This window comes from Pezoporus wallicus, unplaced genomic scaffold (genome assembly GCF_028554395.1).
Source record: "Pezoporus wallicus isolate ANWC-B61680 ecotype Strahan unplaced genomic scaffold, APGP_CSIRO_Pwel_v1 scaffold_13428, whole genome shotgun sequence".
Classification (NCBI taxonomy): Eukaryota; Metazoa; Chordata; class Aves; order Psittaciformes; family Psittacidae; genus Pezoporus; species Pezoporus wallicus.
In genome coordinates this window covers 1,184,812-1,200,024 of record NW_026637482.1, presented here as the reverse complement: position 1 = coordinate 1,200,024, position 15,213 = coordinate 1,184,812, and the positions used below count along the sequence as shown (strand labels likewise).

Below are 15,213 nucleotides of genomic sequence, written 5' to 3'. Positions count from 1 at the left end.
GGCAGAGAAGAGATTCAGAGCAGCCCTGAGGAAAAGGATGTTATGGGGACCCTGCTGTGGGACTAGATGGGCTGGTGTTGGAGGAGGGCCAAGGAGAATAACATTAAGCCACTCCTGGGCACTCCCAATCCCAGTGTTCGCAGAGCCCAAAGCCCTGTACTGAAGCTGTGTGCCAGCAGTGGGTTCACGGGTATCGGAGCAGATATAACATGGGAAGGTTATGGAGGGATGATTCACAACCGCTGGAGGCTGTTGAATGTGGTCTAGGCTGCACTGAACCTGGACAAGGACCTCAAAGAAATTATCATCCAACCTCTCAGTCCTGTAATTTCAAAATCAGCTAGTTCAGGCTTATTCTTCCTTGAATGGGCTTGTTCCTCTCTCATAGTGGGAGCAGCTCTCTGGACGTCCTGCCCTTCCCTCTGCAAGATCTCAGGAATAATTGCAAAGGGAGAAGAAGACTCATTAACCTTTTACCGTCTGTCTCTTCTCTGTGTAATCCAGTTGGTGTTTGTCTTGATGGTGATAATTACTCAGGAGTATGTAATTGCAAGACAAATGTTTAATTAAGAGTGGGTTTATCACTAGTCTGTTGTCTGCTTCCATCTGGAAAGAGTGTGGTTGTGTCAGTCATCTTGGCAGTCTGGATTGGAGGTCTGACAGCCTGATTCTGCACCCTCCCAAAAAAGTAAGAAATAAATTACATTAAAATACTAATGGGACCTTTCTTTCCCTGCTGCTGCCATGTGAGCTCCTGATTGCTAAATAATACTTCGCACAATATCCGCATCTTCTGCTCCCTGGAATTGTTCAAGGCCAGGCTGGACAGGGCTTGGAGCAACCTGCTCTAGTCGAAGGTGTCCCTGCCCATGGCAGGGGGTTGGAGCTGGATGATCTTTAAGATCCTTCCAACCCAAAGCAGTCTGGGATTCTATACCCACTGAGGATAAACCAGGTTTGCCTCAAATTAATCCATAATGCAGGATAGTGTCTTCTATGTGGTCAGAGCTCCAGGTGCCCTGTAAGGAAAACTGCTCTTGTAGATGATACAGTTATTTGCCTCCAGATAAGCTTAAATCAAAATTACTTTTACTGGCTCTTTAGCAATGCCCAGTAATGAACTCCTGCAATATCTTAAAAGTCAGAAGGCTTTTAAAACCCACAGAAAACTTACTCGGGGTGCAAAGGCTCCTCGTTTAAGCCTATTGGAATAAATAGGCTTTAAAGTATCAGCCTGTGCTACCTCCTGGGAAGAGTCAACAAAGGTGAAGGTGGCCCTGAAACCTGATTGCACAGGGAATTAGCATTAGAAATATTCTTCCTCTTGTTGCTCTCAGGTGCAGTGGGCGTTCAGGGCAGAATATGTCCCTGCCTTACAATAACTGCAGTGAGCATAACCAGCTGGAGTGATTTATATACATTTTCACTCTGGGAAATCATGCTGATCTTAATAGGGTTTTTTAATTAAACAATGTGGTGTTACAAGCTGGGAATATGTTGATTTTGTGTTTATTCTCTGCAGCAGCATTCCTTTCTGGTTGTTGCTCAGTTGCTTAAGGAGAGAAAGGCTCAGGATTGCTACCCACTGGGAAATGTCTCCAGGATCCTGCTCTCCGAAGGGTGGATGTATGGGAATACATATATGAGCAGCTGGGGAAGTGCCGACCTCAGAGCTGGGCTGCTGTATTGTCTCATTGGAAGGTGCGTCCCAAATACAACACTGGGTCTCTCCTGGATCCTCACTTCTCCCTTCCCAGCAAATGCAAAATCTGGAAATCGATGGAGTTGTAGTGTTTCTTTCCCCTGCTGATAATGAAGTGGGTAATTAGGCAGAGCAGCAGCAATTTCACTGGTTCTTTAAAACCCAATGAACATAAACCATCGTGTTTCTCTCCATGATGGTGCATCCCAGCTATGAACCCCCTGCTGTCCCTCAGCACCACCGGGAATGAATAATCTGGCAGCCCTATTATCAGTGCCATGGGGCTGGGAAATGCCATGGCAATATTTCAGGTGGGAGTTGGGTGGGTATGAACGTATATGTGCATGTCAATTAAAAATTTAAACAGTCCGTCATGTGGAGAGTGAGCCCAGCCCATGCAGCAGGACCCCTGGTTTGTTAGTAAAGTGTATGAGTATTGAATGGATGTCTCTGTGCTGGTGGGTGCCTGGCGCTGGGGCTTCTCTGTCCCTGCCTGACCCTGTGGCTGCTTGTCACACACTCCTGGACTGGTTTGGAGGTTTTGAGATGTTTTGGCTGCTCTACTATCTGCAGTGACACTCTCATGGGGCTTTTTCCTGATGTGTGATGGGCTGAGCTCTCTGCGAAGCACCTGTACGAGATCGTCGTTGGGCAGTTCCATCCCCAAATTGTCACAAACGACTTGGAAGTTATCAATACTTTGTGCTGCAGTGTGAACCAGGAGGGGTTCCCACATAGCATAGGCATTCCCAAGATGACCTCATGAGGACATGCAATGGCTGGCTAATTTCAGGCACAAAAGCAGTGGCTGGAGTCCACAGGAGAAGGCAGCAGGGTGATGTGTGCAGGGAAGGGATGAAATTTTGGGCTAAGCAACTGTCTTATAAGCTATTCTTCCCTGGACTGTTATGCTGCTGTCATAAGCAGATCAGATGCAGGGTACTTGTATCTTCTCAGCTTGGGGTGGAAGCGAGCAGCTCTGCAGTACTGCCAATCTTTCCCTGCTGAACTCCCAGCTAAGAGCCTCTAGAAAAGGCATAGCAGTATTAGTTAAGAGCTTGTTTCCCAAACTACCTTTGGCATTACCTCAAATGTGCTCCCCATGTGACATCCAGATGCTGCTCTTGGACAAACTGTGTTGGTCTGGGAGATTTCTCTGCAGGGAGGTTGTTGTCAGCATCTGCTTCTTTGCATTCCTAGCTTTGAAGTGTGTGGGGTTAGTTGTAAATTCAAGTTGATCCCCTTATTAAAAGGCAAACATGGCTACACACTGCTCAGCTTCAGTATGCCATGAGCTCCGAGAGGCTGGGACAGTTTGCAATCACTTCCAAAACACCTTTTTAAGCTTAAAAACACTATTTGCAATTAGAACAGTGCAGGAAAATGGCCAGTCTTGGGAGGAAAAAAACAATAATGTTCTCTTGCTGTGTACTTGAGATTGGTTATTTCTCATGTTGAAATATTCCCAAGATGTTTGATCTAAAATCTAAAGGGCTGTATGATGTCTCAGCTTTGTTCTCAGAGGAGATAGCATCTCCTGGCACAGACAGCACAGCTTTCCCAAACCAGGCTGCTTAAGGTCATTTGAGAACTTCACTTGCACATGTTCAAACAGCTCCTTCATTATCATCCATCAATCCCTCCGCCCTCATCCAGTCCTTCGGATACCCACTGCGGCTGGTGCAAAGCCATCCCACTTAATTGGTACCTCAGGGAAGCTGTTTCAATTCCGAAGCCTGCTCTGCTTTAATTAATGGATAAAATAATCTGTGAATAGGAAGACCTTAACTCACTCACATTTTTATTTCTCCTCTGCTTCCCGTGCTTCTCCCAGGTAATTTGAAGGGGCACTTTGTGAAGCTCCATGGAAAGATAGCCTGGCCACTTGTTTCCTACAGGCACCGTCCAGCAAAGAGCAGGGGTGCTTGTCAAACACAGGTAAGTTGTTCCTGGGATAGCTCCTTTGTTAAAGCTAAGCTTGGATACAAGTACTCCAAGGAATTTGCCCCAGAGGGTGGGGAAACAGCAGTTTTGAGGTGATGCTGTTTACTCTGCATGTCTTCTGCATTTGGCATGCTGGGGACAGCCATGACAAATGAAAAGTGTCTGCTTTTACAGAGAACACCACAAGTCCTAAAAGAATTCTGATGGTTTTCTGGATTTCTGCTATGGGAACAATGAGGAGTGCAGCTGATCTGGCTACCAGCGTCCAAAATTACCCTGTAGTGAAGTGGACCCTGTGTGGTTCCTTCCGCTGTGCCTGGGCTCCCCTCACCCCTCATAGCTTCAGAAGCCATGGCTAAACCAATGCCATCAAGGGTTATGGGCAGGCAGAGGTCGTGCTTTTAATTAGAACCTTTAAACTGAAAACAGGACAATTAACGATCAAGTTGCCAGGGTAAATGGCTTGTGTGGTAAGCAGGGAAGGATACTGGGCAGGAAAAGGGAGGCATTGCTGTGGGGTGCAGGATTTCCTTCTCAGGCATGTGCTAATTGCCTGTGAAAAAACGGCTCTGGGTGGGAGAGAAACAGGGAAGCACCGTGGCAAAATCTGGGCTCTCCAAGGCCACCCCTGGAGCTCTCCAGCACATTAAACCGAGTGGCGTTTCATGTCCTTCGGAGGCTTCTGCCATTGTTCTGGCAGATGCGATGTTCACGGTCTGTATAAAGGCTGGTTATGACATACGTGAAAAATAATAGCAGGAGGTTGGAAATGATGGAGAATGGGGGCGTGCAGCTCCTCAAAGGGCATCCCCCCGTACCAGGGAGTTGTGACAAGCTCCTTCCCAAGGATTTATAAAGGTGGCTGCCTGAGACATGACAGAGACTTCATCATTTTTCTCTTTGCTGTGGCAGTTTTAGGTCAGTTTAATAAGACAGAAGAAAACAGGAAACCTTCAAGGGAGTTGATGCCAAACTGGGAAATGAAAAGCTTTGCTCTCAACTAGTTTTGTTGCCAGTGAGATGGAAGGAGCAAGCTGGGATCCCTCGCAGCTGCTGAGTGGTAGCTCTTGCCCTGCTTTGGTGGGTGGGTGCTTTGACACCAGCATTAAATTGAACGTGATGTGGGAAGATGGAGAAAGAAGTGAGTAAAAAGTGTTAATTCAGGATGCAAGGAGGGTGCCGAGGCCTAGGTGCTGCTGTGGTGGGGTGGGACAGGGAGGAAGAGCACCAGGGGCAGGCTCTGGGGGCACAAGGCAGCAAACCAGCATTTGCAATAAATGTAAAGTAAATGGACTGGGCTGCTGCTTCTGCTTTCCCTAGGTGGGCTCATCCTGAGGACCGCGATGTCTGGGCATCATCTGCTCTGGGGATAGGGACCTGAGGGTCCTGAGGGACACAAGCTCAATAGCAGTGAATAGTGAGCAGCGGTGGCAAAGAAAGCCAACAGGATGCTGGGGAACATCAACAAGGGCATCACCAGCAGAGATAAAGGTGGTGTTGTCCCACTCTGCTCACCACTTGTCAGGCCACCCCTGGAATACTGTGTTCAGTTTTAGTCCCTGCTATACAAAAAAAATGTGGATGGATGGAGAGGGTCCAAGGAAGGGCCACAAAGATGATCCAAGGATTGGGTAGCATGTGAGGAAAGGCTTAGAAAGCTGGAACACTTCAGCTGGAGAAAAAAAGGCTCAGGAGAGACCTTGTCACCATGTTCCAGTATTTAAAGGGTGGCTACAAAGAAGATGGAGACTCCCATTTTAGAGGGAGTCCCATGGAAAAGATGAGGGGTGATGGGCACAAATTAATCCTGGGGAGATCCTTTCTTTCACCAAAGGGAAATCTTTCACCATGAAAACAACCAGCCATTGGAATAATCTCCCAAGGGAAGTGGTAGACTCTTCAATGAAGGACAGTTAAGCTTCGGCTGACAGGGTGCTGGGACATCTAGTTTAGGTCATTCTTTGCCTAGAAAGTTTGGACCAGATCCAACCTTGAGGTCCCTTCCAACCTGGTATTCATGATTCTATGACCTGTCTTTGGTGTTTTAAAGGTAGATTAAAGAGGAAGGTGTGACGCCTGTTGGTTCTGATGTCCTTAGTCATGGTGGGAAGGGCATTGTGCACCAACAGCTGCTTCACTCCACTAATATGCCCCCACCAGCCGGGACTAATGTGCCTAGCTGCTTTGCAGACACCAATATTGAAGTATCTGTTTGATTTATAACGCTTTGGAGAGAAATCAGCACACGTGGTGGGTTGGAGCGATTTAATTTCCTCTGCTTGACACAGTCGCAGCGCTTTCCTGTCCCACTGTTTTTAATTTCCACTTTATTTTTTTTTTGTACATTCATACTTCTCTGGGGCTACTGATCGCATGTTACTGTCACACAGTCCCCTGGGGAATTCATCTTTTTCTGATGGCATCAGTGCAAACGCAGAGTGATTTCAATGGAGCTACCAGAACTCATGCAGCTGGACCATGCTCTCATGGTGCTTTATGCTGGTGTTGAGCAGACCAAGAGGCATCTTGGGTCAGAAGCAGGAGGGGGCTGGTCTTGCAGTTGTGTTTGCTGCTCTATGATCTGTACAGAGCTTGTCTGGATGAGCACTCTGTTAATTATCTCCATCTGCTGACAAGGAGTCCAGACCCAATGAGATTGCTCTCCATGGGCTCCTGGCTGTAGCACCCACAGCTCCCCTTGCTCTGCTGCGCTGGCTGTGTGCTTCTCCCAGAAAGCTGGAATTTGTTTACCCTGAACCAATTTATCTTATTTCCAGTTTAAAATACAAAAAGTACATGGGTTACAGCAAAATAATTGGCAGCCTGCTGATTAATAATACAGCTGACAGAACTAAATTGGGCTGCAAGCTCAAAGCGCTGAGGAAAGCTAAAATTTGGTGAGCAATGTGCAACAGAGAGAAGACTGCCGAGGCAAGCAACACTGTTTTGCTGCCTCACACAGGAAACCCGATTCTGTTAAATCCCCTTCTCCCTACCCCACCATACAACCTTCCATCCTTTGAGGTGGTCAAGACTAAGCTGTGAGGAATCTGATCTGAGAAGATGTGCTCCAAGATGGACTGGGTGATTCCAGAGGTCCCTTCCCACATAAGTTGGCCTGTGGTTCCCCACAAGCAACTGTAACATGGGAAATTCTTACCACACAGAGTAATTCTTAAAATGCTGATGTATACGAGCAAGTTTTTTCTTCTTTCATGGGTCCTTAGGTGCTCCCAAAGCCCACCAGTTGGTCTTAGCACCTCTGGAACTGTGGCCACTTTTACACTGCTTCTTCATTTTATCAACTTTGTTATGAGAAAAAGTCTATTCTCTACCTGTTGTGTGTGGGTTGGTGAAAGCATCAATGATCCATCCCAAGGTGTACTACTGCAGGTCACTAATGGACAGGGCAACCACATGACATGTTGTACCTTGTTCCAGGTGCTGATAAAACACTGGGAAGTGTCTCGAAAAGAAGGTATTAAAAAGGATGTGCTGAATGTTCCCTTTGGGAACACTGGTGCTGGGCTGACTCCTACCACTTCACTGATGACACAGGTGTCCAGGTCTGGCAGGGAATTTCTGAGCCTCATGCATGCTGTAAGCACTTGGAGCAGGTAATGATTTAACTTCCTAAATATGCTGGAGAAGTCCTGTAATGAGAGATGCAACAATATTATGCAGGACAAACATTTTGCAGTGGGTATAAGGGCATTGTTTTGCAGCTGGGGTTAAATCTACACACAGACAGGGTATAAACCCCCAGTACAGTCTGAAAATCACCCCTGTGGGCCTCAGCTTGCTTGCCTGTCAAAGGGGTGAATTTTAGCCTCTAAATAAATGCTGCTGCGGTTAGACAATTCAAATGCCCCCTCTCTCTATGAACATATGAAGTGTAAGAAAAGGATAGAGCAGAGTAAAGCAGCCTCTTCCTAAAGGTGTCTGTCTAATAGCCCAAGCCTGCTGCAGGAAAGCCAAATCCCTGACTTCCAGGACTAATGTTTCACTATTCTGCGTTTGCCTTCTCTGTGCTTCTCACAGAGGAGAGGGAGAGAGCTTGGATTAAAATCCACGTTATGGCAGGGTTAAAAAAGAGGTTCTTACAGCTCCCACTATTGGCACACGCTTCAGGCACCAGCACTGCCTGCTTTGATCAAGCGCGCTGGGTCCCTCCTCACCAATCATGGGAAATTAATGTAAACACTCAGGTTATGGAAAGCTTTGCTTCTCTTCTGCTTACAAAGAGACACAACTCCTCATGCATGAAGATGCAGCACAGGCCTGTGATTATCTATTCAGGCTCTACAGTGTTTAATTAAGTCCCTCATCATGTTACCATTCTGTCTCTCTTCATCCCACGTGGAAACACATTGTCTTGCACTCATCTCATGCTAGAGAGCAGGAGCACCTGTGTGTATATGCATGTGCCACAACAGCACCATTATGCACCCACAAGTGCCAAAACCCTGCAATTTATGGCGCGCAGTTTGAGTTGTGCCAACAGCACATGCTTTAAGTACGCCATTTCCATTCATTACACGTGGCAGCTTGGTGGTCATGATGAGCTATTGCTGTGTTTAATCACTGCATTTGAACGGAGATACCCCTTTCTCTCATCAGCGTTCAGGACAGATTCTGCCAGGCTGTGGTGTTTATTGCTGGAGTGGTGTGAGGGCTGCTGCACAATGCAAATGGAGTTTGTTTGTCACACAGCGCTGCTCTGGCAACAGGGTCCTGGAGCCAAGGTCCTGTGAGGTGCTGAGCAATGCTGGGTTTTCTGAAATGCTGGTGCTATCCAGCCTCTACCAAACAAACCAGCTCTTTAAAAGAAAATATAATTTATTATGTGCATTGATATACACTTACTGCTTCGTTGCAAGGACCATCGAGTCAGTGCCGAGGGTATCACCACATGGTTTACTGTAATAAAACCTTGAAGCAATATGCCAGTCAGTAGATGTTTGAGAACACCTTTGCCCAAGAACCCCCATTTTGCCCCAAGAAGCTCTTCCAAGAGCAAGGTCCTGCCCCTGGCTCAAGGCAATCCCCTGAACAAACACAGGCTGGGGGAGAGGGGATGGAACAGCCGTGAGGAGAAGGACTTGGGGTGTTGGGTGAGGAGAAGCTCCCCGTGACCCAGCTTCAGTGAGCGCTTGAGCCCAGAACCCCCCGTGTGCTGGGCTGCACCCCCAGAGCGTGAGCAGCAGCTCAGGGAGGGGATCCTGCCCCTCTGCTGCGCTATGGGGAGACCCCCTGCAGTCCTGATCCAGCTCTGGGGCAGCAGCACAAGAGGGACGTGGAGCTGTTGGAGCGAGGCCAGAGGAGGCCATGGAGATGCTGTGAGGGCTGGAGCAGCTCTGCTCTGGAGCCAGGCTGAGAGAGCTGGGCTGGGGCAGCCTGGAGAAGAGAAGGCTCCTGAAGGGGAGACCTGAGAGCAGCTCCAGTGCCTGAAGGGGCTGCAGGAAAGCTGGAGAGGGGCTTGGGACAAGGGCCTGTAGGGACAGGCCAAGGGGAATGGCTTTAACCTGCCCGAGGGGAGACTGAGATGAGCTCTTAGGCAGAAGCTTTTCCCTGTGAGGGTGCTGAGCGCTGGCACAGGGTGCCCAGAGAAGCTGTGGCTGCCCCATCCCTGGCAGTGGTCAAGCAAAGGTTGGGCGGGTCCTGAGGGGACGCTGAGGGTCGGAGATCCCATGGCAGATGGGACCCTGGTACAGCAGAACCGCTGCTGCGGGGCTGGCACGGAGCTCCCCATGACCCGTGTGCAGTGAATCCAGAACCCCCCCGTGTGCTGGGCTGCATCCCCAGAGCGTGAGCAGCAGCTCAGGGAGGGGATCCTGCCCCTCTGCTGCGCTATGGGGAGACCCCCCTGCAGTCCTGATCCAGCTCTGGGGCAGCAGCACAAGAGGGACGTGGAGCTGTTGGAGCGAGGCCAGAGGAGGCCATGGAGATGCTGTGAGGGCTGGAGCAGCTCTGCTCTGGAGCCAGGCTGAGAGAGCTGGGCTGGGGCAGCCTGGAGAAGAGAAGGCTCCTGAAGGGGAGACCTGAGAGCTGCTCCAGTGCCTGAAGGGGCTGCAGGAAAGCTGGAGAGGGGCTTGGGACAAGGGCCTGTAGGGACAGGCCAAGGGGAATGGCTTTAACCTGCCAGAGGGGAGACTGAGATGAGCTCTTAGGCAGAAGCTCTTCCCTGTGAGGGTGCTGAGGCGCTGGCACAGGGTGCCCAGAGAAGCTGTGGCTGCCCCATCCCTGGCAGGGGCCTGTTTAGTCTGGAGAAGAGCAGCCTGAGAGGGGATCTCACTGATGCAGATCAATATCTCAAAGGTGGCACCAGGAGGATGGTGCCAGGCTCTTTCCAGTAGTGCCCAGTGACAGGACAAGGAGCCATAAAGGAAAACACAAGAAGTTTCACCTCAACATGAGGAAGAACTCCTTTGCATCGAGCGTATCAGAGCACTGGGACAGGGGGGTTGTAGAGTCTCCCTCTCTGGAGACATTCAAACCTGCCTGGACACGCTCCTGTGTGACCTGCTCTGGGTGGCCCTGCCTTGGCAAGGGCAGGACTGGATGATCTCCAGAGGTCACTTCAACCCCAGCCATTCAGGGAACGCTGGCTTGGTGCAGGCCCACATTAACACCAGCCAGAAGATATACATGGGCTACTGCGGGGCGAAAGGGCAGAAACACAGCCAGGGTTGTGGTGGTTTTGGGAGGGAGGGGGCTCAACACCTCTGTGTGAACCGAATGCACTGGGATACCCTCCTCGGGGCTCCTCACAGGGACCGTGCCGGGGGTGGGGGGGATGAAGATGGTGACCCAACCCCCTTAGGTGGCTCCTCATAGGGGTTATGGCGGATGTGGGTGTATATATAGGGGACTGATCGCCTCAGGAGGCTCCTCAGAGGGACTATGGCAGGGCGGGTACGGGGATCACAGACAAGATCCCCTCAGGCGGCTCCTCACAGCGGGAGGAGGATGAGGGTGAAGGGACTGATGGGCCCCTCAGGCGTCTCCTCACAGCGGGAGGAGGATGAGGGTGAAGGGACTGATGGGCCCCTCAGGCGTCTCCTCACAGGGACCATGGCGGGGAGGACGGGGTGCGCGGATGACACCCGATTCCCTCTGTCCCTCACAGGGGCCATGGCGGGGCGGGGGTCACCGACCAGGTTCCCTCAGGGGGGCTCCTCACGGCGCGGACACGGGACCCGCTGGGGCCGCTCCCCGCGGGCAGGGTGAGGGGAGCCGGGTCCCCCCCTCCCCGCCGGTCCCTCCCCCGGCAGGTGGCTCCCGCGCGGCGGCGGCGGAGGCCGGTGGGTGACGTCAGCGGCGGGGGCGGGCGCGCGGTGCCGGTGCGCCGGGCCGAGCGGAGCCGGGTCGAGACGAGCGGAGCGGAGCCGAGCGGAACCGGTGAGCGCGGTGCCCGCCCGCAGCACCCCTACGCTTGTCCGCGCCGCGCCGGTGCCGCGGGCTGAGCCCGGCGGGGGGCCCTCGGAGCGGGTCGCGGTGACCCGGGTTCGCTGTGCGGGGTCGGGCAGCGGGGGAGCCCGGCGGGACCCGCACGGCGGGGGGGGGGGGGGGGGGGGGCGGTCCCTGGACCCCCCGTCGGTGCCGGTGCCGGTGCCGGTGTGGCCTCGCCTTTCCCCGGGGCTCAGCGCCGGCCTGCCGGAGACCCCCTCCCTCTCCCCCCCCCCCCCGCCTCCCCAACCTCCGTGGCACGGTGCGCTTCGAGTCCGTGATGCGCCGGTTCGCCGCCCCGGAGGGGGAGCGGTGCACATGCATGTGGTTGTCTGCGGCTGTGTGCGTGCTTCGTGTGTGTGCACATACAGCCCCGTGTGCTCGCACGCCGCCGAGCCGGTGGCACCGTGCCGGGCAGGTCCCGGCCCCTTCCCCATCACCGGGCAGGCTGCTTTCGCTCCCCTTCTTCTCGCCGGAACGAGACCTTCCCATCTGGGAGTGTGCGTTGGAGATGGCAGTCGGCCGCGGTCCGAGCGTCCATAGGACCGAACGTGCTCCATGCGTGCGGGTCTGGCGGCCGCTACGGGAAGAGGCTTCACCCCAGGCGGGTGTAATGCGAGCGTCAGAAGCGGCGGGGAGAAACCCCGACCCTCGTGTCCCAGCGGCTCTGACCCGTCCTGCAGCCCCGAGGTGGTGGGTTGGGGGAGAGGTGTCCCCCGGGTCCAGTGTGTGTGTAGAGCTCCGGCTGTTCTCAGTGGTGGAGGTGTTGGGGTGCCTCTGGTACCTGTCTGTGTGCTTGGGTGGAGAAGGTGATGTCCAGATGAGGCCATGGAGATGCTGCGAGGGCTGGAGCAGCTCTGCTCTGGAGCCAGGCTGAGAGAGCTGGGCTGGGTCAGCCTGGAGAAGAGAAGGCTCCTGAAGGGGAGACCTGAGAGCAGCTCCAGTGCTTGAAGGGGCTGCAGGAAAGCTGGAGAGGGGCTTGGGACAAGGGATGTAGGGACAGGCCAAGGGGAATGGCTTTAACCTGCCCGAGGGGAGACTGAGATGAGCTCTTAGGCAGAAGCTCTTTGCTGTGAGGGTGCTGAGGCGCTGGCACAGGGTGCCCAGAGAAGCTGTGGCTGCCCCATCCCTGGCAGTGTTCAAGGCCAGGTTGGACACAGGGGCTTGGAGCAAGCTGCTCTAGGGGAAGGGGTCCCTGCCCGTGGCAGGGGCTGGAGCTGGATGAGCTTTAAGGTCCCTTCCAACAAACCATTCAATGATTCCACAATTACCTGGCCACACGAAATCACGATCTGTTGGACTGTAACCTTCACTGAGGTGATTTGGATCCCTGTGCAATGTGCCACCAACCAGCCACCCATGAGTTACCGGGTTTTTTCTCTGTGTTACAGGTTTATAGTTAATAAAATCCTGCAAAGAATCACAGATGAGACTAATCAGTAACAAAAATCCCTGAGGACCATGCTTGGGTACTGGCTTCCCTCTCTGGTCTTGCCCCATGAAGAGTGATGCTAAGGGCAGTGTCAGCATATACCTAATGTGTGTGGAGATGGTTACGCCTGGTGTGAGATTCGTCCTCAAAACATTATGCACTTTGAAGAAATGGGGACAAACTCTGTTGAGGCTCTTGCATCATGCAGCCCTGTTAGCTGTCACAAGAAGAAAGTGTTTTAAATAGATCTAATTCCAGGAAACTCAGCAGGCTGATTGGAATTGCATTTTTAGTCTCCAGTTTGTGTATGTACCTGAGATTTCTGTCCCACTGTTCCTAGCTGGAGTGGACCACAGGTAGCCTGCTGCTCCTGCCTCTTACCTCTCATCCTTTCCGAAAATACTGCACTACACAAAGCTTCCCTGCGTTCCACTGGTTGGTTTTAAAATGCTTTATCTTAGCAGATGTTTGGCAATACTGAAATCTCTGTCATTGAGGGGTTTTAAGACAGGTTATACAGGAGGTTTTTGGGACCCTGCTTTTGCGCAATGGGGGGGGGGGGGGCACACGGTTAAACTGTAGACTGAGTTTCTCATTCTCTTTGGCAACCGTTCATCCCATCGGCAGCACAGAACTTGCTTCCAATTTTACTCATGGTACCTAATAGTGAATCTAGCAGCTATCTAATTCTCTATTCTTAGACTGCTTAAGTGCCTTACTTTACAATTAATTCTGCTTGCTGTTCAGATTTAATGGATTCTTTTAGACGTCCTCATCAGTTACTAATGCCTGGACATTTCTTTTTCAGTGCCACTTCTTTTCCCTTTCTGTGCCTTGTAGAAAGACCATGTTTCCACATCTCATTTTTTTCCAGAATGTGTATTTCACGACTTAACTCCTGCTGCTTTTCAAGGTTTGTAACTTGTGGGGTCATTGATAGATGCTTTAAGTGAGTCCTGTACTCTCAGTGGTGCTGCTTGCTTTTGGCTTTTTAAAATTGGCCCTTTTAAATTTAGACACTGCTGCCATTATTTTGGGCTCATGGTTTCTGTGACTGGCACAGAAACAACCTATAATGGAAGAGGACTTGGATTAGACATGGCTTTCGTTTTGGCTTCATCCTTGTCTTGTAGATCTGCTGCTGCTCCTTGGGCAATTAATGTTGAAACGTGAGCTACTCCGTGTGCTAGCAGCAGTTTTTCATCCAAAAGACTTATCAGTGTGTTCCTTGGCTTTGGTATTGATTATTCATCAGTTGTTTTGTTGTGGTATTTTTGTGTGCCTGCCCAGGTGTATGTATGTCCTGAATGGTGGCAAGACCCTAACCATTCCTATGACATTGATTCCTGTGATACCGTACCCTAACCCTAACCATTTTTTGATGATTCTAAGATGTTGTCCTCCTTGCACCAGTGTGGCTGAACACGCAGAGTAAAATTCATTATTTATGACCTGCAAATACCCAACAAATAGTCTTTGAGTGTCTTTGACATCACTGCAGAAGATAATCTGCTGTATGTCCCAAACATACTTCATACGTTTTTCACTGTTTTGGCATGTTTAAGCACCAGAGCTCTTCTTTTGTGCCTCAATGTCTCCATACTCCTAACTGACAGCTGCACCTTCCAAACCTCCCAAGCTGCGCTTCCCAGGCAGGCACAATGCCGATGGGTGCAGCCCAAGCCTGGCACTGGGAAGCTACTGTGTGTTTCCCATGATCTCTGCTAGGGCAAGGTTAAACAGTCATCTGCTTTGAAGGCTTTCCAGGCAGAATTCCATGTGAGGATTTACAGGAGCCTATTTCAGCCCTACTGAAAGGTGCCAGGATTACCCTGTCCCTGGAGCTGGGTCAGGAGCGGGACAAGCTCACAAATCTCCCTGCTGAAAACTTCCCCTGGCTGGGAGGCTGTGGGGGGAATTAGCGCTGCTTGTTCCCGCAGCGCTTCACATCCGAGCTAAGCCTGTCTTTAAAAAGCAGCCAGCGTGGTTGTGCTTGGAACAAGCAGCTCAGTTTCTATATTATACACAACAGTCATCTCTGTAGGAAGCTGGCCAGCCCACGCCGCTGCAGCAGCCCGGAGCTACATGGCTCTTAGTGTGCTTATCCTTGGGGCGTTCCTGGGAGGACGGGAAGGAGCAGGGGGCACTCAAGGAAGAGGCTTTCTGGAGCACTGGTGTGAGCCTTCATTCCCTGGTGGCTTGAGGAGCATTGCCCAGGTACGTGTGTGTCTGTTGGGTCACTGGCAGGGATACTCCTCCTGAGAAAAGACCCACAGGTCTTACTCCAGGCTGAGTGGTGGGAGACTTGGAGTCCATATGATTTCCCATGGAAGCGGATCAGCTGCATCCCAGCTTCATTTTAGGATCCCTCAAGATTCAGGAAAGAGCAAACAACTCCCCGGGGCTGATAACCATCGGTGTCCATCTGTTCCAGCTGCTCAGATTGTTTGCACAAGTCAGTTCTTGGGCTACACCTGATTTTACAACCCTATTAATTACATGGTAATTGATACTTATTCAACAATTAGCTATGTAAACTGAGATAAAAAGCCCAATCAAATTTCATGTTTCTGAAGGCTTCGAAAGCCCATAATCCCTACCTAAAGGGAACTGCAGAACATCTCTGGACCCTGAGAGAGGCTTGTTCCTACATGTAAGTGAAGTGGGGCAGGGGAATGCAGCACAT

The 15,213-nt window shown here is 51.3% G+C and overlaps 2 protein-coding genes across 3 annotated transcripts in view; one reads left to right on the top strand and one right to left on the bottom strand.

The window, feature by feature from the left end:
- Positions 1-10,812: 10,812 nt before the first annotated feature.
- On the bottom strand, positions 10,813-11,655 carry LOC130597312 (proline-rich protein HaeIII subfamily 1-like). The gene has a single exon (XM_057405731.1). It carries the CDS (start codon positions 11,653-11,655, stop codon positions 10,813-10,815), a length of 843 nt encoding a protein of 280 aa, XP_057261714.1.
- MAPK4 (mitogen-activated protein kinase 4) overlaps positions 11,028-15,213 on the top strand; it is a 43,214-nt gene continuing 39,028 nt past the window's right edge. For both annotated transcript variants that reach the window (XM_057405656.1, XM_057405655.1), the window contains exon 1: positions 11,028-11,047. The gene's annotated coding sequence lies outside the window, so the exon portion shown is untranslated. The remainder of the gene's footprint in view (positions 11,048-15,213) is intronic.